General features: G+C 41.2%; 1 protein-coding gene across 1 annotated transcript in view; it reads left to right on the top strand.

Moving 5' to 3' along the window:
- GPC3 (glypican 3) overlaps positions 1-27,839 on the top strand; it is a 442,250-nt gene that overhangs the window by 3,926 nt on the left and 410,485 nt on the right. The window contains exon 2 of the mRNA XM_030849089.3: positions 26,730-26,891. Coding sequence (XP_030704949.1) covers positions 26,730-26,891 — 162 coding nt within the window. The remainder of the gene's footprint in view (positions 1-26,729; positions 26,892-27,839) is intronic.

The raw sequence follows: 27,839 nt of genomic DNA, 5'->3' as shown, positions 1-27,839 counted from the left end.
GAAGCAGTTAGTGGTCCTAAAGTCAGGAGAGAAGAGTGAGGTGTGGGAGGGGTTTCTCTCCTCTGAGATTGCACTGGACAGTTGAGTGAGCAGGTGATTTGTTCAAACTTTGAAAAAGTTGTATCACCATGTGCTAACTTGGAGTAGTTTAGAGAACTCTCTCAAATGTGGTCTGAATATATTTATTACGCTAATCCTGGTGATCGGTAACGGGATGTTCTCAGAGGGAAGCATCGATCCGATTGAGGAGACGGCTGATGGTCGGTGGAGCGCCTTGGCCTGAAAGGAGTCTCAGACTGCCTGCTGCTTGGCAGGCTCTGTGTTAGGTTTTGGGGGTGCCGAGAGGAGTAAGACATAGTCCCTTTTGTCAAGGCGCTCACAGTCTAGTGGGGGAGCATACAAGTAAACAGGCTTCTCAGGAAACTTGTGGGATTAAATAGGGAGAAAAGGGCTAGAAAATACCTCCAGGAAATTGGCTGAAATGGTCACAATAGCCAGCCTGGGCAAGGGAAAAGAACTGACGAGATGAAGTGGGAGATAGGGAGAGGTCGCTTAATAGGGCCGCCATCTTAAAAAGTTTTCTTAATTCTTGGAGCAAATTCTGTTTGTAAGCATTAGGAAATAGAAGCATAAGAGGATTTTGATGGATGCTAGATGACACAGATGGTGTCAGTTTTGCAATGTGTTTTTTTTTTTCTTATGGGCTGGTAGGTTGTATCCAATATTTTGATGCAATATTTTTGAGCATTCTGCTGCTTCCATCTTTGGAGTTGCAATGTTTGCTGTTCACTGTAGCCTAGAAAAAGGCAGCTTATTACCAACCTGGGAGAAAAGAGGTCTGGATTTGTCTGATGTGAGACAAGGCAGAAAATATGTTCTCCTTAAATGGCAGTTATCAATAGGACCACGCCAACTGTAGTGTTTGATGCATATACAAAAGCATGGTTCTTAAGAGGTATCTTATTACTCATTTCTAAGAAAATTGAAGATAATCACTTATAACTTGTGCACACGATACATCATTTGGAAAGAATTTCACTGGGGATCATATTGCTCAACTGAAAAGTTCTGGCATGCTGAATTTGTACATTTTTGTGAATGCTTCCTTTTACTCTGATCTCTCGCTTTTTTTCTGCATATGGTTATTTGTATGTTTTAGATTATAAGCTCCTTAAAGGGAAAGCACTGTATTTGATGCAGTGTTGAGCACAATGCTAAGAGTACCGTAGAGCATTTAGTAAATAATTGATAATAGAATTTCTAGATCGTTATGTATTCTTCTATGAAACTCTCAAATACTTTCTTAAGCTAGATCTCATCTTACTTATTTGAAAAGTCTAAGTCCAGATTTTTATGAGACATTATTGGGGTATGTGGACAAACTTTTCAAGCTGCATATATTTTGACCGGAGACTGGTTCGGGCTTACCTCAGTTAGCTGGCGACTCTTACCATCAGGCAGTGTTTATGAATGTTGAGTACCCAGAGAACAAATTGAAATTAGCAACATTGTTATGACTGCCCTAGTATCGTTAAAGATCACCAATTATAGCACATAAATTGTAAGACATCTCTTAAATCAAACTCTCTTTGATTTAATGTCAGCTAGACCTTTCTCACTAATGTTGACATTACCATATTTGGGAGTTGAGCTGTGACACATGCATGGACCTGTTGATGTACCTCACAGGTTTCTGTAACCTGGGATCAGAATTTGTGCACAGGCTCAATTCCAGAGACCATACCAGGAGCCAGCATCTCTTCAGCCCTAGCTGAGCTTCTAAGCAGGTTTGATGTTTTTGGTAATCTAGGGTCTAATGGAAAGTGTGGGCAGAAAAATCCCCCAGTCATCTGCCCATATTTAGCAAATTGTCAGGCTTGAAACAGGATCCCCAGCACTCCATTAAGCAATGAGCATCAGAAAATAGTGTCCAAGTCGTGGGCCCCGGACTGGCTTTAGAGACAGCATAAAGTAATGGGAATTTATCTTCTGAAACGTAATGACAGGAACACTGCGATTCACACAGCAACCCGAAGGTGAGCATATCAGCAGAGAAAATGTGCATTTTGAAATGCTGTGTGTGAGGGGAAAACGCTCACTGGGACCTTATAGTCTCACTTGAATACCTTGTTGAATATACAAAGTAAAGTATTAGTTCTCTTCTTCGAATTAGGCCAATTAAATATTAATTATCCAAGTGCTAATTATTAGGAATACTTGTTTGCCATTTTTAAACAAAAATGACTCCGCATTGATTAACAAGGAAGGTACTTTCACTTTTGCCTCTCTATGTGTGTAGCTACATGAAGCCTTATTTGAGACTTTGTATTTTTTCTCATGAGGAAAAAGGAGTCAATGTTAGGACCCAAATGCTTTGCTAGTGTTCTGAACAGTTAATTATGCCTAGTAGCTGAAATTGTATTTATATGCTAGATTAGTAAATCTACTAAGCTCTTTGAAGTATACTTAATAGGCTTATATTGATAAATAATTGATAGGAAGAGAGATAAAATACTAGTGAAAGTGGCAGTAAAAAGGAACAGAGAAGTTAAAGCCATTATAAATGAAATTTCCACACACTGTATTCCAGCCATTCACCTGAAAGATGTACATTTCTCAGAAGTGATGATTTTGAGAGTATTCTGTATTTTTCAAAATTCCCACAATGAAGCATGCATTTATTTCTTATAAATTCAGCAAACTTTGAGAGTAGAATTTTAACTGGCCTTTTGAATATAAGTTTATTACTGGAAAATTAGAAATCCTTATTATGGTACCTTTAAGGTATGTGTTTGTGATCATCTGTATCTCCCTACTAGACTGTGATCTCCTCAAGGTTATAGGGGCTGTATTTTATGTATCTTTGTATCGTCAGTGTCTAGCATAGTGCATAGTACAAATAATAGGTACCCCATAAATATTTGTAGGCTAAATGAATGAATGGAATTATAAATGTAACCATAAAATTTCCGTAAAACCAATATTTAAGTAGCTGATTCCTTTTTACCAATATACTAAGGTTTCTAAAAAAGTAACTACTTTTTCAGGTCAAAAATCCATTTGTTGTCTATGGGTAAGTGATAAAGGACATTGACTTAATTCATTTGGCTGTACTATAACTCCCTGGAAAAAGTAGACTAGCCAAGTCTTACAAGAGGTAAGTAGCTTGTGCTTGTTTACAAGGTTATTTTAAGTAGTTTAAAAATAAATATATTTACGTATACGTAAATGCATATATTTATTTTCACTTTACAGATCTGTGGTATTTAGTGTGAAAATAATGCAACTGGTTACAGAAGCATACACTAAATGTATATAAGTTTTCCCTCAGTGTTTGGTGTTTCTTACCTATAACATCAAACTTCATAAATGTACATGGAAAAGGACATAATCCAAAGTGGGTTTCAGCCATGGGAATTTTATTGGAGTAGTCTAAAGGGCCTCCTGAGAGTCCTCTTAATTTCTGTATGCATTAGGGCATACTTTCAAAATTGGCCAGTGATGACCCATCGGGAGTTCTTTCAGATACAGGCCCAAGTAGGAAAGAGGGGAAAAGAGAAAGAAATGATGATCATTTAAAAATAATGTTAGAATTCTATTTGCGTAGTTTCCTTCTTAATTATGGTTCTCTTCCCTCTCTCCCACACTCTGCGTAATACATACTTCCAGTATGTGTTCTGGCATCCTGGGATTCTCCATTGCTCTTTGTCAGATTTTGGTCTGGATGATTGAAGCTGAGGGAAACGTGGTGAAGAGAGGAAGAGTTAGGGTGATGGATACAGGGAGTAGGTTAAGAGCCCTCATTCTGGTATATATCAGAAAGTTAACTGGCACATAACAGACGGAAAGGATTGGAAAACATTTGAACGTGGAAATTATCATGTGTGCAGAGATAATACAGAGATATGCCCTAATTGCATTCGGTTCCCAGAATTACCTTATTTATACTTCTTACTTAGTATCCATGTTTTTTGAAGTCCATAGTTTATTCATAGCCTCTGACAGACCCTATGCCCATTGAATGTAGGAGCCATGTTTGATTGTCATGGTATCCTCTAGAGTGGCGAGTAGAGTGCCTTGTACAGAGTTATTATTAAAGGTTGGAATGACTATAAGAATAAATACCTAAAGACATATTCTAGAGGACTTGATCACTGTCAAATGAGGTCCTAGGATGGCATATACCTAGAGAATGACTGATTCTCTGAATGTATCATTTTCTAAACTGATCTGCAGCAGAGACTGAGGAAGGGGGGTGGTGAAGTTGAAGCATATTTCTCTATTCTCTGTGGCCCTGGGAGCCTTGTTGCCCCTCTTTCAAAACTAAAGTTTGAGGAGGAAGTGACAAGTAGAGAGAGATTTTAGCTGCAGCTTTATCTAAATGTGGTATTTGCATATGTTTTACATATATATTCATAGATTATACATATGTATGAATATATTTCTATTATTTTGATAGCAACAATTAGTAATTATGTGTTATTTAAACTGTTTGAAAGTTGTGAATTGCTACTCTTAGCAGTGGGTGGTCTTTCACAATCATACCCTACATTTGTGTCATGAAAGCTTTGCTTTTATATATCTTATGTACAAACAATGCAACCACTCAAAGTGTCTGCAGGTTCTGAGTGCCACAGATCTGCTTGGTTCCACACACACACACACACACACATTTGTATACTCATACATACACACATATAAAATATCCCTACAACTGTACCCCCTTAATAATCTAGAGAATAAGCCTAACCTACACTGGGAAGAACTGGGGGGTACAGCTTTTCAGAGCCTGAGTAAACCATTTTCAGTTGGATTGGCCCCAAATTGTTGCAGAGCTAATTGCCACTGATATCATAGAGCTACTGCTCATTTATAAAGTTCCATCATTTCCCTAAGTACAGAGGCGTGATCCTTGTTGAAGTAGTGATGGTTAACCCATACTGTGAATTTGGTTCATTTTGGAGAACTACTTCTAGCACTGGCTAGATTGCGTGTTGAGCTCCGTAGAAATGAGACTGTGACCCAAGAGGCACTTCAAGTTAGGTTTCATGGAGTGATTTTATTGGGGAACCACATTTAACTGTTTTGGAAAACAGATGGAAATTGTCAGAAAATGAACCTACTAATAATGAACTTTATATGCTATCTCTGCATAAATATTTAAAAGTTTTCCATTCATTCTTTGCTTCAACCAACATTTATTGAGCACTGATTCTATGCCAGGTACTGAGCTGATGAATAAGATAAACCATTGCTTAGGGAGGGACCCAGTAAGGAAAACCATGGATGTCAAGGCAGCATGATGAGCTGGGTGCCCAGTGGGGATCTGGGTGCTGCTGAGCTATGGAAGAGGGTGCCTAGTTGCCTTAAGTGGGCTGTCCTGTACGGTATGTGCAAAGGTACAGATTTAAGAGACAAAATGACATATTTGTTGTATTGGACTAGTTTGGCTTGTTTGGAGTAGAGATGTGGGGAAAGTAGAGGAAAGATGAAAAAGAAAAGTAGGTAGGAGATGCTGAGGAGTTTTGTTGGACTGTATCCAAGGCTGGTGAGGAGCCATGAAAACATCTTAAGAAGAGGAAACGCCATTTAGGATGGAGGATAAGTGGGGAGTGAGTGGTGGCAGGGAGTTTTAATAATACACGTGAAAAGCCAGGGCAGTAACTAGGACAATAAAAGATAAAGTTGAGAGAATAGAGGAAGTAGAGTAGACACGACTTGGTGACTGGTTATGAGGACAGAAGGGAGAGTCTAGAACTTCTAGTTTTGCGGGGTGGTGAGGCTACAGCAGATAATAGGTGCTTAGTAAATATTTGTTGAATAAATGAGTGAAACACAGGAGGAACATATTTTTGAGGGGTGAAATAATGAGTTTGATTTTCAACAGGTTGAGTTTGAGGGGTCCTTTGATCATTGAGGCAGAAATGTCTGGTAGGTAGTTGAGGTTGTGTGTTGGATAATAGAAGAGAGAGCAGTCAGGGCTGGAGATAACATATTTGGACATTGTCCGCATGTAGATGGTAATTGAAAACTGGGGATAGATGAGATCACTGGGAAAGAGTGTATATACTCTTCTGGAGTTCAGGAGAAGCATAGTTGGGACTCATCGACATATAGGCTCAAGTTGGAAGTCATGGGTGTGGATGATATTTTCCAGGCTTTTGCATGTGACATGTCTTAAAATGTGTTTTGCCAACATCTGGCGAGTTTTTTAAAAAACTGCCAAAGACTTTAAGAACTCTTTTGATTAAAAGTATGAGTATATGTTGTCATAGTCCAAGACTTTGCAAATAAGGTAATGTACTCCAACACACACACACACACACACACACACACACACACACACACACCCCACACACACATACTTCTGTGTAGAAAAATACATTAGAATCAACGGATCAGATTTCTATTATTTTTGATAGCAATAATTAATAATTATGTGTGTCATTTAAACTGTTTGAAAGTCGTTGTTACTCTTAGCAGTGGGTGGTCTTTCACAATCATACATTACATTTATGTCTGGAAAGCCTTGTTTTTATATATCTTATGTGCAAACAATGCAGCCACTCATAAAGTGTCTGCAGGTTCTGAGTTCCACAGATCGGCTTGGTTCCAACATGTAGGCCCCTCTGGCTCTCCCCCTTTGGAGAAAGAATGCTGTAATACTGTGTAGCTTTGGAGCTCTGGTCTCTATTCCATTTCAGACTGGGCCATGCTGGCTAGCCTTTGAAACATGTGGTTCCAAGCAAATACTAGGAATACTTGTGTAATTGGGCTGATCTTTACTTAAGTGTCTATGGGGATGTGATATTTTTTTTTTGGTTGGTTGGGGGAGAGGATTGTATAATTTTCTGTTTCTCTGGCATAATGGTTTCTTTAATTTCCCTGTTCACGAGTTTACCTTCATCAGGGTATCTATTTTCATTCAACATAAGCTTGAAACTCCTTGTTCTTAGGTAGATTTTTTGAGGCTACTTTTAGGTTGATGGAATAGTTTGGAAGGGCCACAAGTGAAGAGCATGAAAACTACAATTTACTGAGTGCCTACTACGTGTCAGTTGTTTTATATTTAATCTCTCATGTAATCTACACAGCAAAGCTGAAAGGTAGGTGATGTCATGTCCGTTTTACAGATGAAGAAATTGAGGCCCAGAAAGGTTTACTTTCCCAAAGGTTGTGTAAGTGGTGGAGCCAGGATTTATTATACATCCAGATTTGTCTCACTCCATAGCTCATGCTCTTTCCAGTGTACACATTGGATTACGAGGGGAAGGAATATGGTCTGGATATAAAGTCTTTGACTTAAATTCCCACACTCCTTTGACTTTTGAGATATTGTACACGCTGGGTTCCCCTCCTACTTGTAAAACTGATTCTTTCTTTGCTTGTTTACGCTCTTCCTCCCACCCTTTATTAGATGCAAGTGTTCCAGTGGCGTTTGTCCTTTGCCCTTTCTGTTCTCTCTTTGTTCATTCCCACAGCCATTCCCATGACTTCATTATCTTCGCTGCTTGAATGACTCCTCCATCTCTTCCCAACCTGACCTCTTCCTTGCTGTCCAGTTCAGTATTTCCCGGTTTCCTGCTAGATATCTCCATCCAGAAGTCCTGCCAGCACTTCACTTTCAACACAGTAAAAAATTAGTCCATCATTTTCTTTTCCTATCTGCACAAACCGGCCTCTCTCCAACATTCTGTATTTCTGGTGATAGCATCTCTGCTTGGGACCCAACTTGAAACCTTGAAATCATCTTTGACTTTTCTTTTTACACATCTCACATCCAAATTAAATGGCCAAGTCCTGCGAGTCTCCCTCCATCATGCCTCTCACTCTTATCCTGTTGACATGTGTGCCCTCTATTTAAGCATAACAGGCTGGCACTCGTTGCTGAAAGGACCCTGTAGTTGTCTGTCTCCCAGCCTCTGCTTACAGACCACCTGACTGTCTTCCTCTCATCAGTGCCTGCTGCCGTCTTACCCACTTTTCAAGGTGTCAGTACAATGTCATCTTCTTCATGAATCACTTCATGTTTCCCCATGACTAGATGTGATCCTTTCTCCCTTTGAACCCTGCTATCAGTGAACTTCTCCCATGGCCTTGGTTCTCCTTTGCTCTCATTTATGTACTTTTCTCTTCTTACTAGAGCCTTGCTCGTTAAAGTGTGGCCCATGTACCAGCAGCATCAGCAGCATCTGGGAGCTGATAAGAAATGCAGAATCTTGGTTCAATCCGGGGTTTCGGCACCAAAAAAAAAAAAAAAAGCAGAATCTCAGATGCCATCCCAGACCTACTGAATCCGAATTTGTATTTTTTAACAGCATTCCCCAGGTGATTTGTAGGCAAATGTAAACCCCTTGTGGGTAAGAACCTTGCACACTTAAGAGAGGGTCTTGCTTGTAATAGATCATTGTTCTTTTGATTTCTCAAGTTTGTGCTGTGCCTCAGCTGTTTATTCATTGATGGGGATGGGTGGAGTCGGGGAGGATGGGAGGAGGGGGAAGGAGAGAGAGAGATTCAGAGTGTTGGGGGGAGAGGGAGAGAAGGAAGGAGCATAAGAAAGTGAGAATGGGTGGGCTAGAGAGAGCCTACGGGATCTTTGCTCATTTGCTAATAACTTCGTGACAGTTTGAAAAACAGTCTTTGCTCCCCTAGATGGATAGAACCTCTAGTCTAGGCCTTGGCTTAATTTAATGTGGCCAGAGGCACATACGAATTGAGATCATTTTGCTCTTACCCTAGGGAACTATTGGTTTCCCACGTCCTCTTTTACTGGCATTCTGAGGTGTGTCTTCTCTGGCCACCCCCAGAAGTCAGAGTGGAGCTCCCGAGGAGTTTCAGAGAGCCATGGGAGAACTGTGCGGAGTGTTTCAAATAGTCCCTTCTGTTTTCAGAAACAGATTTTCTGCTTTGTCTTCAAACTTCAAAGTCTATTTCTGAAATAAAGGTTTATTTCCCCCCATGGAATTCTGAAGGTTTTATACAAGTGTTAATTTCGAAAACCCAAGTCATTTCTTGCCTTTGAAACTTCAGTACTGTGGGTCAATTTAATAACATTGCCTGAAGGTTCTTTTGGCCTTCAGAAGCTGTCAGATTGCCTTTTTGTTCTTTGAGAGAGTAAGGTTGCCTCATTCGCAAAGCCTGAAGGTGATATTGGAACCAACATTTATTCAGTCATTTGTAGTCTTCCCCCACCCCTCAACAATATCCAGTTTTATTTTCAAGTTAGGTCCTAGTGGCCATGAGATGTTTTACCAACTAACAATTTTGGGAAAATTCCCCAAAAGCTCATCAACATTTCATAGAGTGGTGATAAGAAGTGTAGCCCAAGTTACTCTGATGCCCACGGTAAGGGGAAGAGTGGGTCCCCCCTTCATCGTCTGTTGGCCTGCTCCCCGTCTTCCCTTTTCGCCTTCCTCTTTTCCGCCCTCACACTCTCTCAAGTGGTTATAGTTTAGAACAGAAGGCGTTTTATGGTTTGTTATATTTATTGAATGCTTTTGTGTTTCTCGTTCTCTTAAAAAAATAGATGAGTGGAAGGTTTTATATTTTCCTCTCTATTTTAAGTTGTGTTTCCTTTTCCTATAGGTCCTGATTTCCTTCTCTCCCCTCTCTTCCCCCATCTTCCCCTGCCTTCTCCACATCCGCTTGCCCTCAGTGATCCTGGAGAGAAAACAGGCTTTGCATTTCTGCCCACATATTTGGGTACCTGGTTACTTCTCTTGGGATATTGTGAAATTCAATTCCTTAGTTTGGAAATGAAGAGGTCTAAAATATGCACTGATGCATTTACATTCCTCTTTCTAAGAACTCTGAGTATTTAAAAGGCTTTTTGTACAGATAGGACAAGGCTAAATATATCTGACTTGAATACCTCAGATCCTTGCAATGTAGCTTACATTCTCTCTCACTTTGTCATAATTCTCAATGAATGCAAATTGCATCTCTGTTCTTAGAAATCTCTTTTCTTACACTGAATGCCTTTCCTTTTTCTAAATATAAGGGAGCCCCTTTGAAAGACTGCTGCTGTGGGGTAGAACTGACACCTACCTTGTAGGCTAACCAAATTGTAGCCTGCTTTTCCCTGATGAAATTATCACGTTTCAGGACATTGTTTCATTTGTAGGATTTTAGTGTCCTAGTTTCAAATTTGACTACAGGTTAGAGAGTGTATTCCAGTTGGAGTATTCCTTGGTATTTTTTTCTTTGTGTTCACACTTTGGGGATCTTTGGTTTGTCCTGTATCTATTATCTCCTCCAAGCTTGGCCAAGGTTGTTAGGTTATGCAGTTATGTATAAATATTTAACAAGATAAGTTAGACAAAATGTGCTTAAAGATACTTTAGCCCCTCCATCCCCCCACCTCCGCACTGCCCGGGCCCCAGCTCAGTTTTTGTGTGGACTCACAGATGGTTGCTTTATCTCAGATGTTTAGATTTGGAGGACATTCCTTTGCACTTTGCTTGATGGACACAGTGAAATGGAAGCTTTTCAGTCAATCTTGCCTACCAAAATGGTAGCACCAGTAACAGATAACATTAGCCTCCTCTTCCTTTTTTTTTTTTCTGACCAGTTATCCAAACTCCCCTAAGCCAGAGAGTTTTAAGTATGAGATTGTGTGTTTTTTAAGAAAATATTTTGGATAAAGGCTAATGTTCTCAAGTCAGGAATAACAATTAGTACCATTCATTAATCAGGGGCATGTTTTGACTTTGAGTCCTGGCTAGGAAATATAAACTGTGAAAGTCACACGTATATATGAACCTCAGGCAAATTTATGACTTGTCAGCCTTTTAAGGTTAAATTCTTAACCCCAAATTGGGGCTGGCTTTATATGTGGAGTTTGGCACATTCCTCTGGGCCACTGAACAGCCCCCTCCCTGAGCCTTTTGCTTAACAGCAGCTAATGGCCTAATGAGCAAGAAGGATTTCTGCCTCTTATCAGCTGCCTAAACAGCAACAGGAAGGCTGATATACAGAGTGTAGGTCAAAACCTGAGTTCTTGAACCAAAAAACTACAGGGTCAGTTGAAAACCCTGGATACGTGGCATCTCTGTAGTCATCAATACCAGTCAGGAAAGGAACTGGACACTTGAGTTCAAACAAATAGTAATAGTTGTCCAAAGTATGAACAGTCTAATTAATTTTGCTAGTAGTTCTTTCCTTCTTTGTTTAGCTCTTCTATAAATAGCCTTCATATAGTCTTTAATGAGCTTTTGGTTTGTGCCTGGAGGTTGTTATGGTCATGTGGCCAGAGTGTCTGATTGTCAGATGGTGATGATGGAGGCAAGGGTATTTATGTTCTGGCCCAGATTTTGGAAGGGGCTGCCAAATAAACGTAAATAGATATCTACTACTACTTTTATTTCTTTTTAAACTGAGTTTTTGAATAAATATGCGCTCACTCGCATGGAGTCAGGGAAACCTTGGTGCTTCTTCCTACTCTACTCAGACCTTTAGAGTCATTGCTTGTTTCTTAGATCCACTTGGAATCCAGGCCCAGACTCGCATAGAATAAATAAATATTTTAGGGTATTCTGTGCCCAATCATAGTGAAAGCCCCTTGACTTTCATCTTCTGCATTTGCATTTTTTTCAGAGACAATAATGCAAACATTTTTTTCAGATTCTGTTCTGTTATTGAAAATCCTATTTACATAAACAGGCATTGTTGTGGCTTAGGGAAGAATGTGGGGTCCCATTCCTTAGCTCCTTGTATATCTTTGCTAAGGCTTGTCTAAATAGAAGTAATGACGCTTTAGTCTAAGCAGCTTTTCTCATTTAGGTAAGCAGGGCGGTTTGAAATTTCAGTTTACTCGATAATTGAGTTTCTTCTTAATTATTTCAGGCATGCAGGTTGCTCTCTTGATAGTAAAGACCCTAAAAATCTAGTAATCTCCTCAGGCATCCATTTGGTAATAAAATCCTGTGCATTTTCAGGGGTTAATTTTCATGACAATTGTGCACCCCTCCCTACCCTCAACCCAGCCTCCACCCCTGGAAAAACTCTGCTATCTTTTAGGGTTTTGGTCGCACATTTGCAAAAAAACACTTAAAACTATATATAAGGATGATGCTGGAATTACTGGATCTAGAGAAAACTTAAATGTATTCAGATTCATGCTCATTACACAACTTTCATTTAGGGTTTTTAATAGCCGTGTCATATTTCTCAGAAAATCATCTGCCCGGCTTTGCCAGGCTTGGTTTTCTGCCCTGAATGAAAAACTGAAGATCAGCAAAAGCGGAGCCTAACTATCCCCTATTCTATCCTTTTTCACAACAACAACAAAACAAACAAACAAACAAAACAAAACAAAAAACAAAGAAAGAAAGAAAAAGAAAAGAAAAAGAAAAAAAATCTCAGAGGTCATCTGGTGTAGAGTGAGGTGGGGAAAAACGTTAAAAAAACCCCAAACAACTCAAGCTGCCTTCACATCTGCTAGTCATTCCCACTGCTGTGAGTTCAATTCAGCAAGTTTTTATTGAGCACCTGTGGTGGGGGCAGTGCTAATAATCATTAACATTTATTGAGCCAGGCGCTATGCTGAGCCCTTTATGGGCAACATCCCATTTAATCCTCACAATAGAACTACCAGGTGGGTGTTATTATTTCTCCCATTTTACAGATGAGAAAACCGAGGCTTACAGAAGTCTAGTGACTTGTACAAGGTCAAATAGCTACAAAATGAATTAAATCCACTCAATCTGGTTTCAGAACCATGTTCCTAATCACTACTCTTGTGGTGGGCTCAGCATTTCTGGGGATTACTTCTGAAACCAGTTTTGAGAACCCAGTATGTGTGAGATGCTGGGGATTCGAAGAAAAAAACTCCCCTCTCTCTGTTCTTGGTGGGGGAGGCAGACATGGAGACAGATGAGGACCATGCATGGAGGGTCTCCGTATCTGTTGAGCGGAAGGAGGAGGGCCTTGGAAGAGCGATGGCTTGAATCTGTGGGAATGCTGCGTCCCAAATGCAGCTCAGCAGCCTGGGGTCACGGGCATTCGATTTTCCCGTTCAGTGAAGGTTATCGTCTCTGAGTTGAACTGCCTCAGTGACTGCATCAAACTGTTTCCATCACTGCCCTAGTTGACTGTAGCCTCAGCTACCTTGAACCCCGCACTCCTTAGACATACATAGGCGGTCAGCATGGTTTTGGGAGAACTGGCTCCATGGTTCCCATGTCATTTCTACTTTATTTCAGTTCTTTCTTGAAAACAAGTAAAAGTTAAATGAGGCAGACATTCCCAAACGAAATTGCTGCAGTCTTGAGAGCTGGTGGCTTTCAGGAGGCAGGTCAGACTATACTACTAGCAGCCCACAGGGAGATCCTGGATCTGGTGGCTTTCAGGAGGCAGGTCAGACTATAATACTAGCAGCCCACAGGGAGATCCTGGATCTGGTGGCTTTCAGGAGGCAGGTCAGACTATAATACTAGCAGCCCACAGGGAGATCCTGGATCCAGGCTTGGTTCTTACAGCTTGATCTGGAGCCCTCCTGGCACTCCCTCTTGGAACCCACGCTGGGCTCTGGAGAGCTCTGTATCTGAATCACCCCCAGCTTGACAGGAGAATGAAGTTACTATTAGAAATTTTTGAGTTTTTCGGTGAAATCATGGGAATGGAAGGCAAATCCCCAAATTACCTGTTTGGTAATTTATTTTTGTTTTTCATGGCTCCCAAAGAAAGCAAGGAGGAAAAAAGTCACTACTGAGCATCATTGAAAACTCTTTTATGTGTTGCATTAATGCAACTTAAAATTTCCTCAATTTTAGGAAACATTTGGTTCAGGGTAAAGTGAATTCACCAATGTGTGTGTTTGAAACCATATCCTTTAGTTTCCAATCTCAGCTTACCCAAAACTCCTTGTGCCTCCAAGTTTCTTATAGCTGCTTTGCAGTGGTTTGCTTGCCAATTCCCCTCCCATGCACTTTCTCCTTCATTAAATCTCTTCCACAGAAGGGGTTGCCACCAAGTCTAGACTTCAGTAACAGGCAGGAGGAGGGCCAATTAGTGAAGATTTTGATTCATATTACATGAGAGTGGGGGAGGAGAAGGAGGCGGAAAATCTGTTCTCCTCAGTCCTTCAGATACTCAAGTTCTAACACAACAGTATGATGAAGTTGTATAAAATTACTGGAGCATTTACACAGCTAGTCCCCAAGATGGCATAAATGCCACAGCACTAGAGCATGTCAGTGTAGACACTCAGATCAGCTGAAGGATAGGAAAAAGGAAAAGATCAATAACGTTGTTTCTCACTCAGGGATCAAGAGTGAGTGTTTGATTTTCTTTGGGTTGCATTTTGCTCAGGTGCAGTGTGTATGTTGTACTAACAAGGCAACCGACTCCTTTTTCCACAGGTCCCTATCATGGGGAAAGGGGAAAGATAAAATAGAGGGCACAGATTATTTACAGCAGCTGAGAAAGTAATTACAAGGTGCAATGGCTTGAAACTGAAATTTAGGTTAGCCATTAGAGCTGGGAGAAGCATCTTAACAGTAAGGGCAATTGGACATCAGAAAGATTTGCCTGAGAGCTGGTTAAACAGCGTCTCCAGAAGTGCTGGAAGACTAGGGCAGGTGTAATGTGAAGAGAAACTCCTACCAAATTCAGGGTTGGGCTGGAGGCCCAGACTGATAGGCATATTCCGTTGCTGCCCAGCTCTCTTTGTGATTATTTGATTGCTAATAGCTTAAAATGCTTTTTTTCATGTATACAAAATACACCTAATTTATCAGGCTTAAGAAAACAAACATTGTTTTTTGAATTTTGTTTTATTTTTTAAACAGCAGGTTCTCGTTAGTTATCTGTTTTATACACATCAGTGTATACATGTCAATCCCAATCTCCCAATTCATCCCACCACCGCCCCCCCCATCCCCGGCCCCGCTTTCCCCCCTTGGTGTCCATACGTTGAAAACAAACACATTTGAGCAGCGAGAATGAGGCATTTGGATTAGTCTGAGCACCCTCCTAACAGACTTTCTGGAATATGAACCAAGGACTGAGGCAATGTTGTTATTTTTTTGCTTCTGCAAGACTTCCGTTTTGTAGTATGGGACTATGCTGTTAAAGTAACATTTGGGCTTCATCAATATGACTTTCTCAAGGCTGAGCATAGATAAAATTTGGTTTTGGCCCCTTTGATCTTTTTGCAATCTTTCCCTTTGACATCGCCCCATGTCCCTATCCAGGTGTGCTGGGTTAACTCCCCCACCACACCCCCTCTTTCCTGTGCTCCAGGAAGCTCCCAGGTAAACTCTTTAGCCTTGAGGTATGAGGGAATGACTCAAGGAACATTACGCTTTAAGACAACACCTGATGAAATTGCTTAACCAAGTAGTAACTCACCCACGATGAAACCTTTAGACATTACTAGGCAGGTACTTATAGGTGGGAGAGAGAGGGTGTACTAGTTTCCGAGGGCTGCCAGAACAAATGACCTGAAATTTGCTGGCTTAAAACAACTGAGTTGATCAGCTCACAGTTCTGGAGGCCAGAAGTACAAAATCAAGGTGTCCGCAGGACTGCATTCCCTCCAAGGGCTCTGGGAGGGTCCTTCCTGGCCTCTTCCGGCTTCTGTGGGCTCCAGGCCTTCCTCGGCTTGTGGCTGCATCATTCCAATGTCTGCCTCTGTCTTCACATGGTCTTCTGTTCTTCCTGTGTCTCTCCTCTGTGTGTCATTCATAAGGACATGTCATGGGATTTAGGGCCCACCTGAGTTATCCAGGATGACCGCATCTTGAGATCCTTAATTTAATTACATCTGCAAGACCCTTTTTTTCCAAATAAGGTCACATTCACTGGTTCTAGGGGTTAGTACATGGACATAATCTTTTGGGGGGGCACCGTTCAGTCCACTACAGAAGAGAACTTTCTGGGTCTCTTGAATCATCCCAATTTACCAGAGTTCTCTACTCTAAGGGGAACTTGTTCTAGGGAAGCAGGAAATGAAGGCATGTGTTTGGGAAACATTAAATAGGAGTTTAATTCTCACAACCACCTTGAGAGGTAGGTGTTATTGTTCCTGTTTTATAGATAAGGAAGCTGAGGCTCAGAGATTCAGTAACTTGCCTAAGATCACACAGCTGTTACGTGGTGAAGCTGGGATTCACAACCTGGTCTGATTCCAGAGTCCTTCCCTTTGCTATTGCGTGCCATCCATCAGGAAGCTGTCTGACATTAGTTGGCCTCTGGAGACAAAGGGGTATACAAAAGGGAATGTGGTTATTACATGGGGTGAAGCACTGAAAAGGCTGAGTTGTTGGTCTTTGCCTTGGCCTCATATCCATGTTCATGTATAGCTATTGTCAAGTGCTATTGACAGAGCCTTCTTAGAAGGGCAGAGGCAGGTCTTTTGCTTCTTTTGTGTCCTCCCAATGCCTAGTCTAGAATGGGCTTAGTGACTATTGATTGACCTATAGTTGGAAGCAGACTCTCAGACCTGAAATTGTCTGCAGGGTCATCTAGTCAGGCCCAGATCTGAAAAGGTATTTGGTTGAGTCGCACAGCTGATTTGGTAGCAGAACAGATAATAACACTTTAGGGAAGGGTTCTTCCCCCCCCCCCATGTGATTTCATACACAGGGGAAATGGCCTAGCACTTAGATTGGGCCTAGGGTGTTGAAATTCTCAGCTATGCTTCAGGTCTGCGTATTTGAACATTGTATCTGAAGAATAAAAATTATACATCTCCTAAAAGATGGGATCTCCGCTACTTATCTGAGTAGAATAACAACTAGTGAAAGAGTGACTAGGGGGAGACAGGAAAATTGCCTTGGTTTAGTCCCTCTGGCAGAATTCTAAAAGATTCTTTATCCTGGAGCTTCCCTGGTGGCACAGTGGTTAAGAATCCACCTGCCGATGCAGGGGACACGGGTTCGAGCCCTGGTCTGCGAAGATCCCACAGGCCCCGGAGCAACTAAGCCCGTGCACCACAACTACTGAGCCTGCGCTCTAGAGTCCGCGAGCCACAACTCCTGAGCCCGCGTGCCACAACTACTGAAGCCTGCACGCCTAGAGCCTGTGCTTCGCAACATGAGAAGCCACCGCCATGAGAAGCCCGTGCACCACAACGAAGAGTAGCCCCCTCTCGCCGCAACTAGAGAAAGCCCGCGTGCGGCAACGAAGACCCAATGCAGCCAAAAATAAATAAATAAAAAGATTCTTTATCCCAACTGGCATATCCTCCAACCCAATTTTGTTTTTATTAGGGTTTTTACCCTGTCTAAATAATGTGGGGGGGGGTGCTGGAGGGAAGAGAAGAAGGGTGAAGAGGAGGTGAGAGAGAACTCCATTTTGGGCTCTGAGGATTCTTTAGTTTTCCTGGAATACTGTTCTTCTACGAGTTGCTCTATTAGCATCAATTAATCTGACCTGGTTCCTTTAAAACTGAACTCTCTTGAAGTTCTGGCATTGTTTCCAAGTCAAAGGGGAGGACATCAAGCCCAAACGTCAGCGAGCCCCTTGAGATACAAAGATAAGTCAGTCAAGGGTCTTTCCCTGAAGGAACTTAAATCTAGTGAAGATAAGGCATGCAAATGTAACCATGATGCAAGTTAGAGAGTGTGAGAAGTGTCTTTATAAAGGATGCAGAGTGCTATGGGAATTCAAAGGACAGAAAGCTTTTGGAGTGCATCTCTGCCCCCGCGAACACTCTCTCCTGTGAGAATCCAATCCACAGATAAGTCAGAGTCAATTATACCTCAGGAAAGCTGGAAAAAAATGTAAAAAGACAACAAACAAAAAATAGCCAAAGATAACTAGGAATCCTCTGGTGGCGGGGCTCACATACTCCTCCTTATCCGGCCCCAGCTACTTTCCACCAGCTCGCTTTTCCCTCTAGCCTTACCAGGTTCCTTGGCAATGCCTGTATATGCCACCCACTTTCACACGCCTGTGTCTTTGCTCCGTTTTTATTTTTATTTTTATTTTTTTTTTTTTGCGGTACGTGGGCCTCTCACGGTTGTGGCCTCTCCTGTTGCGGAGCACAGGCTCCGGACGCGCAGGCGCAGCGGCCATGGCTCACGAGCCCAGCTGCTCCGCGGCATGTGGGATCTTCCCGGACCGGGGCACGAACCCGTGTCCCCTGCATCGGCAGGCGGACTCTCAACCACTGCGCCACCAGGGAAGCCCTGCTCCGTTTTTAAGAAGGAGAACGATGTGATCAGATATGTACTTTAGCAACGTCTCTCTCCAGCTTGGGTGGAAGAGAGGGTAGAGGCAGGAAGGCCAGTTTAGAGGCTGTAATAGTTTTCCAAGTGAAAAGAGGTGAGGTGATGAGGCCAGGATGGAAAGAAGATGAATGATGAGGGACATTTAAAAAGCATAACCAGTAGGATTTAGTGACAGTTGGCTATAGGGGATGAAGGTGAATGAGGTGTCCAGAGTGACCTAGAAGTTTCTAGTTATTGATAGTTTGGGAGTCCATTTCCTGGACCAATCTGTGAACCCCAGGGCAGGGACTGTGTCCTGTTCGTTACTGTATTCCTTGGGTTGGGCAGAGACCCTAGCACAAAGTAGGCATTCTGTAAATGTTGTATGAATGAATTGTTCACCACTTTGGCAGGCTGAATGTAATCAGTGAATTTGTGTTCCCAGAGCACATGTTTGACTGCTGCTTGGGAATGTGGTCCAGAAAGAACCTCTTTGTGGGAGAGTGTAGTGATCTAGGGATTCAACCTTTACTGGGCATGAAATGATATGCAGTTAATTGACAGTTGGCAGTAGAGATAAAGGTAATTCGTTCTTTAATTCTCAGGCTTATCTCCAGGGTTGCTTTAAACTCCCAGTACTCCAGTGTGGTAGCAACATTTTGGCCTGCCTTTTACAGAGGCAGAGTCTGTCACGGCCCCAGGCATGATCTTTGCTTTAAAGTCTGAGCTCGTGATACCCAGGTGTGCCCTCTGCAAGGTCATGTTCTTTCAGGCTAAATAACAGAAGGGTAACCTTCATCTGGGTTCCCTAAGACGATTTCTTCCACCAGCAATCCTCACTTTCCCCACTGGTTTCAAATGCAGCCATTTCTTTCATCTGTATTCCTATCTTGATTAGTAAGAAATTAATGAGCATGTAAGATTTGATTTAGATAATGATTAATTAGGGGAAAAGGCACCGTTCTAATAGCAAGTCACTGTTATATGCTAAGGAAATTAGTTAATATTTCTGGATGGCAAATTGACTTGTCCTCTGTTAAAAAGAAAACCTTTTAGAAATGGTTGATACGTTATTTTTTCGTTCATTTGTAGAGCAACCTGCACTTAATCCTTTGGATAATTCTAATAGACATCTATTATTTTCCCTATAAGTCATGAAGCAAACCAGTTTTGGATATCATTCATTCCTTTGTTTAATATTACTTTAATGATAATATTACATTATTATTTTTAGCACAGCATACTTTCGTTAGCAAAAAAGTCTGCCATTCATAAAGCAGACCTTGGCAATAAAATGTGTGAAATCATCATACACACACACACACACACACACACGTATATATATGGAAAAGATTTCAGTTTTCATTGTTACTGAGCCCTGACGATTTAGCCTCTTCTGTTGCTGTTTGAATATGTTCTATCTGCTTTTAGAAAAGTATAAGGATCAAGGTCTACATTAATACTTCTTCTGTTCTTTAGTGTGTTTTTAAATGTGATTTTTGACAATTTATAGTCATTAGCTAAAATTGCAGTGTAGTAAAATAACTAACATATAGAACATAATAAAGGTAATTGGAGAATCGGAGGGCTGGAAGTGACCTTGAGGGGTTATTTAGCTCATTTCCCAATTTCAAGCTGTAAGACTAATCTTCCTAAACAGCACCCTTCATCATATTATACCTCTGCTTGAGACTCAACAGTGGTTCTTTATCGTCCATGGAGTCAAGCCCATAGTCTTTTGTCTGCATTCAAGGCCCTTCACGCTCTGGCCCATCTTGCCTGATAAGCTAGCTATACCCCAGATTCTAGTTTCTCTCCAGGCAGGTTAATTTTGCCCCACTATTCCACAGGTGCCAAATGCATTTCACCCATTGGCCTTCTCATCTTTTACCGTGTAGCTCAAGCCCTACCTCCTCCTGGAAGTCTTCTTTGACCCCTAGAGCCTCTGGCGAGCATGTACTTATCTAGCAAATGTTGTCTATAGTACATATCTGAAAATTCCACTTTATTGAAATATAATTTATAAATAATAAAGTACACTCATTTTGAGTGAAGAATTTACTGAGTTTTGACAACTTTATATACCCATGTAACTACCACCCCAATTAAAATATAGACTATTTCTGTCACCTCAGAAAATATACTGCATATTTTGTCACCTAACCATATATCAGCTTTTACTGTTCTCTAGCTATTTTTGTGTGTGAAAGTCTGGTCTCTTAGCATGAATTTGTTTTTTGTTTATTTTAATTTTACTTAACATATATTGAATATTTACCTTGTACCAAGTAGGCTAAGAGCTTTACATGCATAATCTCACTCAGTCCTTGCAACAGCTCTGCAAGGTAAGTGGTATTGATAATAGGGACGAAAAGGCGTGTAGAGGTTACATAATCTACCCTTGGTTGCAAGCTAGTAAGTGGTGGGGCTAGGACTAAATTGTAAGCTACTTGGCCAGAGGGACCATAAGTGTTTTGCCTACCATGATGCTGGCCTCCAGGCCGTTAATACTTACTGACTTGGAATAAAATCCAATAGAACAGATACAATTAAACAGCCTCATGTATAGTTTTCACTGTCCTCTTCCAATTAGGGACAGAGCTCAGGCCTGGAATGGGGTCTCCAAGTGAGTGTGGTGCACCTGTGACTGCATGGCAGAGAGGAGCCGAAGTCCCAGTCCTGGTGGAGGTGGCTAAGGGAAACCAGAAGCAGTCTAAAATGTCAAGTCCTTGAATGGAGCCCAAAAGAGTCAGAACTAGGCCCAAAGGAGAGAGTCTGTGTTATAGGTCAAGAAGGCAAGGCCACAGGTAGCCAAACCTAAGAGACCCCCTTACACAAGAGTACACATCAGGAGGGAGCTTTCGGTGGACCACCTGTGATTCAGCCTCTGGAAGGGAAAGCAACTGGTAAGGGTGCCCAGCTTGAATACACATGGGAATAATCCTCCAGAGAAAGGCTTCCATAACTCAAATATCCCTTCTCAGTTGTAAGACCCAGAACTGGGCCCACTGTGCAAGCGAGACATTGTCTCAAAATAACTAGAAATAAATTACTTTATAGTTTCTTCAAGCGAAACATCTATTTGTGAATCTTCAAGATGTTTGGAAATTGATTTTTGTGGTATTTTAATATATTTTTCCAAGATCAAAGCATACAGATGTAACATTTTCAGGGTCATCTGTCTCCACTCCTCCTTTTTAGATCAGACAGAAAGTGTTCTTTCTGTGTTCTCAGTCTGCAGCCCTCATTAATGCACCACTACATGCACAGGGCTGCCTGAGATCGCCGGGGCATCCCAAAGGAGATGGGAGTCATTCTCTGCTCTTCAGGAACTAAAAATCTAGGAGAGGAGATTATAGTATGAAGGTACTTTTTAACCCTCCAGAATAAATGGGAACTAGCAACCCTGTAATGACTTCAGTTATTTTATTTTATTTTTTTAGCATCTGGGAATGCAACTTATCAAGCCCTAAAGAGTTGAACCTTTCTGACTCATTCGAATAGTCAATTGCTAAGTCTTCTCCTTATCTCCATCCCAGGCTATGGTGCTTGTCTCTATTCCCATTTCCCAGCTGAGTTCCATTTTTACAAAAAAAAAAAAAATGTGAGCATCTCTTTGCCGAGTGTGGTCCGTGATTACTTTTCCTTCCCATCTAATAAAGGAGCTATTTTCCCTTAACCTTCTTTTGTTCCTGACATACTTAAAGAATGCTTTGCTACTTACTATGTCTTTTGTAAGTTACATCTTATTTCTTGAATTGGCCTTTCTGCTTTTATTCACACAAGTATGTACCAGTTCTCAGTGTACCTCCTTAGTCATTTGCCCTCGGTTCTACTTTTTATTCATCCCACTTGGGATTTGGTGCCCAGAGTAATTCTTTGTTTTGTTGATAAGGATTCCCCTCTAAATTCTTTCTCTACTTCTTTCTGTTTTGTGTGTTCTTTCTGTCTTGTTTCTTTCATGGGCATGTTCATGCATTAAAATGGTTATATTTCATTTTTGTCATTTCATTTAGGTGTGTCTAGCTCTCCTGGCCCACTTTGTTCCTTATGCTATCATGTACTGAGGCTTATTTTAAGCTGGCCTGTGAGTTATATGAAATTTACTTAAAACAAAATGTTTTTCCCTTGGGCATTTATTTCTCTCCTTCCTGGTTTGGAAATCGTGAATTCTTATCAGAAATCGTGAATTCTTATCAGTTTATAGATGTTTTATTTCCTCAAATCTATAGCTAACTCTTAGCCCCCAGATCAGTTATACTGGTTTATTGATTAACCAGGCTGTGATAAGTTGGTGGGAGGATAGATATTGCTATATATACATTTCTTATATTTGGATATAACACGTACCTTTCTTCATGACATCTGACATGTTTTCCCATAAGTTCTCATTTGAGGTTTTAGTCCTTTAAAGATTTTGGCTAACCGAACTCCTGAGGTCGTAGGAGTTTATACAATGATGAGACTTGACCACCTCAGGGAAGGGGGGTACCCCTATGCATGCTCTAAGTTACTTCATGAATTATCGTATTAAGGCAAACCAAACTGGCGTCATGGTCATTTAAAGAGTCATTCCTGGGCTTCTGTTGGTACATTGAGTGGCAGTTTGTTACCTTCTAAGATGCAAGCAACTCACAGCGCTTCACAAAGAGAAGATCTGAGCCCTATTATTTTATAACTCCCACTAGCTAGAGCTGGTGGGAGTTAGAATAGTACCAACAGCCACCCTGCCAAATAAACCCTACCATTCTTGAAAACTGGAAATCATCACCAATGGAAATTTAGCAACACAAAGAATTTTATCTATAACATTTGATTTTATGAATGTATGCAAATACAGTCATTTTAAACCACACACTATTTAGGCATCAGTATACTAAGAAAATAAACTGGTGTTTGGAAAGTACCTGCTATATAGGATTTTTCATATCTACACATGTGTCCCAACTACCCTTGTTTAAATCTAGATTAGCCACTTGTCCCCAAGGAGACTCTTTCCCTACTTGGTCCAATAAACTGAGTCAGTTTCTACTTCTAGAATGGCATTACATTTTGTAACCTCACGTAGAAAGAACACAGTGAGCTAGAACTAGCTCTGTTTTTTTTCTTTTTCTGAAGATAATCATAAAGCCTTTGAACTTAGACCCTAGTTAAAATCGGTTTAAGGCTCGTATATGAGATTGACATTTATAGGAGATAAATCTGAACTCTGCGTCTCCAGACCCCAAATTGTGTTTTGACACATTAAACATCACCTTTCCATCCAGTACTACAAACTGCAGTGCTGCGTTAGGTTTGGTGATACACGTTATCCATGCTCTCCTTTACTACTTTTGTCAGCAGCTCCCTTAAGGAGGAGGAAGCAGAGAGCTTGGAGTCAATACTGTGGACTCCAGCAGTGACGTCTTGTGAGGTTGAACTTGATGAATTTCATTCCTCAATGAAGAAAACTTGGACACATACATTAGGGCCATGATAACTGGAATTCCTAGGGAAATCAGAGATTGTAACAAAAGTAAATTTTCTGGTAACTTAGGGCTAACTAGTTCCCCCCACCTTTTTAAAAAAAAAACAAACACCTCAGTCATTGAAAAGCTGTCTAAAACGTCTGAATATGCTTTCTAGCCTCACTTCAGTAAGATTTGATGTTTATTATGAAAGCTTACTTTGCCGAGGACTTTATGGAACTTTGGGGGTGTCCACCCTTGGGGGGATATCCCATATACATGTTTTGTCATCCTAGATAACTATGTCGCTTTATCCCACCCAGTTATATGCACTAGGTATTCATCTCTGTTAACCCCTCTAGACAGTGTGCTCCTTGGGATAAGGACCATGTGTCTCTTGTTGAAAGCTGTACCTCTACCATGTAGCACAGTGCTTGGCACACAGAAGATACGTTAGACTGGGTCCTCTGAGAAGCAGATGCCAATATAGCACTAGATGTGCAAGAAGTTTCTTGGGGAAAACACTTGGGAAGGAAATGAGCCATTCGACTGTGGTGTAGGTCTGATCCCTTTGGAGAAGAGAGGGAAGGAAGGAAGGTTGAGTAGAGAGAATGTAAACTGCAGTACAGTTTTAAGAAAGTTTTGTCAGGGTCAGTGGGGAGTCCTCAAGCCAAAATGCCTTGTCAGCAAAGTCCTGTGTCTCACAGGACTTGGCATCTTTGCCATGCTGTCATTGGCTGGGAGCAGCCCCTAGGGATTGTGGCCTGGGCACGACATGGCGTTGAATTTAGAGCACAGCCGCTGGGACCGTTCGGCAGTTATACTCCCTGTGGTAGGAGGTCTGAGATGCACATTTTCATGGCCACCACAGAAGAGCTCAACAAATGCTTATTGAAGGGAAAGTTTGAGTAAAACAGGAGTTACAGAAGAAGAAGGAGATTGGACTTAAATATGCATTGAGCCCTAATATTTGCTAGTATTGGTAGAGGATATAAAATCTTGGACTCTCCGTTGCTTCCCTCATTTCTCCTCAAATGTCGCCTTATGAAAGAAGCCATCCCTGATTACCCTACATAAATAGAAGCGTCCCTGCAATCACCACATTCCCTATCTACCTTACTTTTAAACATTAGAAAACAGCAGCTATATTGAGGTGTAATTGACATACCATAAGCTATACATATTTTAAGGGTGCAGTTTGATAAATTTGATACATGTTTACAGCCATGAAACAATCATCACAATCAAAATAATGAACATATCTATCACTCCTCCAAATTTCCTCACTCTCACCTGCTGAACTGCTTCATCTCCGCCAACAACCGCTGAACTGCTTTCTGTCACCATAGATTAACTTTCCCTTTCTAGCTGGAACCATACAGTATGTAATTTTTAAAATTTGGTTTCTTTCACCGAGCATAATGTTTTCGGGGTTCATCCATGTGGTGGCATGTATCAATAGTTTATTTCTTTTTATGGCTGAGTAGTATTCCATTGTGTGTGTATACCACAGTTTGTTTTCCCTTCCTTACTTAGTTTTATTTTCTCTGTAGTACTTATCACTGCTTGACCTTACATATGTAGTTTGTTATCTCCCAGAATATAAGCTCCACGAGGGCAGGGACCTTACAGACTGCTGTATCCACAGTGCTTGTCAGATAGTGGATACCCAATAAAATATTTGTTGAATGACTCTCACCTACTCCCATGGCTTCAATTTTCTTTTATATGCTGATGACTTCCACGGATACAGAAGTGTGTTGAGTCACCAGCGAAGAGCTGAAAACAACAAAAAGGGGTTTTTTTAATGGGGAAACCTGGTAGATGATAATCATTAACTGAGGTACGGAATACAGGAGATGGAACTTGTGTGTTCATATGGGATATATTGAGTTCAGTTTGGGGTCTGCTGAATCTGAGATTCCCACAGAGTAGTTGAAAATGTGGGATTTTGGAGCTCAGAAGAACGGTGAAGGCAGGATTAGAGAGTTCAGCAATCACAGGGGTTAGGTAAGATCATTGGGGTTGGGCAGAGATGTAGAATGAGAAAGAGGGTCAACAACATTTATGTGATCGGCAGACGAAGAGGAAGCAAGAAAAGATAGATAAGAATAGCCATAGTGGGACTTCCCTGGTGGTCCAGCGGGTAGGACTCCGCGCTCCCAATGCAGGGGGCCTGGGTTCTATCCCTGGTCAGGGAACTAGATCCCACCTGCATGCCACAACTAAGGGTCTGCATGCCACAACTAAAAGAACCTGTGTGCAGCAGTGAAGACCCAGCGCAGCCAAAATAAATAAATTAAATAAGTAAATATTTAAAAAAATATATATATATATAAGAATAGCCATAGCAGTGGCGGGGCGGTGTATGGGGTGTGTGTGGATAGGTTTAGTGAACTGGGTAGATTCGCTAAAGCAAGGCGGGGGGAGTGTTTTAAGGAGGGATTGGTTAACTGTGAGGACTGCAAAGGGTCACATTGGTTGAGGACTGAGAAGAGGTTCTGATTCCCTAACTTTGGGATAATCAAGAAGATTATTCATTTGGCAAATCTTTATCGAGATACAGAAATAAAAAAGCATTCTGCATCATAAGGGAGCTCAGGAATTCAGAGGAGCGGGAGGTTGGCATTTGTGCTAGAGCTAGAATTGTTGAGTTGTAAGGGATTTGGGTGGTTGAATGTTAATGTTGGCAACATTGGATTGCCCAGACATACATTTCATTAGGAAATCATAACTGGAAGTTTGAAAGTGGCTTCTTGCTTGTGTTTTCATTCATAAATTATAATCAAGAAAAAGAAATTGTAGGAGTGAAGATTGGTCTTTTAACAGACAAATTAAATACTGGTGTTCAGTGACGTATACTTTGTGCTATAAATTAGTTTATACAGCATTTATGAGTCAAACCTAGGCAATTAATTCTTACAGTTATTCAAAAAGAATCAGTCATAAAGATAATAGGGAGAAAGCAGGGATTAGTTAAGGTAAACGCTGATTTTGGATAATCAAGATTTTACTGTGTTTTACAAGAAATGCATTGTTTTGCCTTGTTTGCCTCGTGTGTGTGTGTGTGTGTGTGTGTGTGTGTGACACTGTGCTTACTGAAACATGAAAAACTTGTTTGTTTCAGGATCAGATTTGCAAGTATGTCTCCCCAAGGGCCCAACATGCTGCTCAAGAAAGATGGAAGAAAAATACCAACTAACAGCACGATTGAACATGGAACAACTGCTTCAGTCTGCAAGTATGGAGCTCAAGTTCTTAATTATTCAGAATGCTGCAGTTTTCCAAGGTGAGTTCTGGGGATCATTTGAGATGTGCTGCTCAATGGCATCATTATTTGGGCACTGGGCTTTCAAATGCTAAGTATAATTTATAAATTACCATTCCAACATTAATACTTGTCATAAAAACCTCCCAGTGAGGGACTTCCCTGGTGGTGCAGTGGTTGCGAATCCGCCTGCCTATGCAGGGGACACGGGTTCGATCCTTGGTCCGGGAAGATTCCATATGCTGTGGAGAAACTAAGCCCGTGCGCCACAGCTACTGACCCCTCAAGCCACAACTAGAGCCTGTGCTCTGCAACAAGAGAAGCCCGCATGCCTAGAGCCTGTGCTCTGCAACAAGAGAAGCCACTGCAGTGAGAAGTCCACGCATGGCACCGAAGAGTAGCCCCAGCTCGCTGCAACTAGAGAAAGCCCGCATGCAGCAATGAAGACCCAACACAGCCAAAAAATAAATAAAAATTAAAATTAAAAAAAAACCAACAAACCTCCCAGTGAGAGATTCTGGTTAAGGAAAAACATGGTTTTTAGAGAAGCTGCATTACAATCTTTGGAAAGGTGGGTATTGTCAAAAATCATTGTCTAAGGACATTCTGTTTACCTGTATGTAAAGGATGAAATCTCTGAAGAAAGAATAAATGGTACTTTCCCTCCACTAGCCCATAAAACTTGTTTAAAAAACAAAAATATTTACTTAAATACCAGTTTTCTCCAGGAGTTAGTTGGATATTTGTGGAACATGCACAAGCTCTTTCTGACCACTGGGACTGTTTCCATCTAAGAGGGAAAAACTGGCTTAATGGCCCTACATTTTCTCATTTGTGTGAGTGATTATCCTTTCTCTTTTTCTGAGTCTCAGTCCTTAATATACCTGTGTACGACTGTAAAAGATAGCTGTTGTGGTGTTACCAGAATGGGTAGGAAATTACATTTCTCCTTATTAACTTGTAGGACTG

Source organism: Globicephala melas, chromosome X (assembly GCF_963455315.2).
Source record: "Globicephala melas chromosome X, mGloMel1.2, whole genome shotgun sequence".
Taxonomy (NCBI): domain Eukaryota; kingdom Metazoa; phylum Chordata; class Mammalia; order Artiodactyla; family Delphinidae; genus Globicephala; species Globicephala melas.
This window is presented reverse-complemented; position numbering and strand designations above follow the sequence as displayed.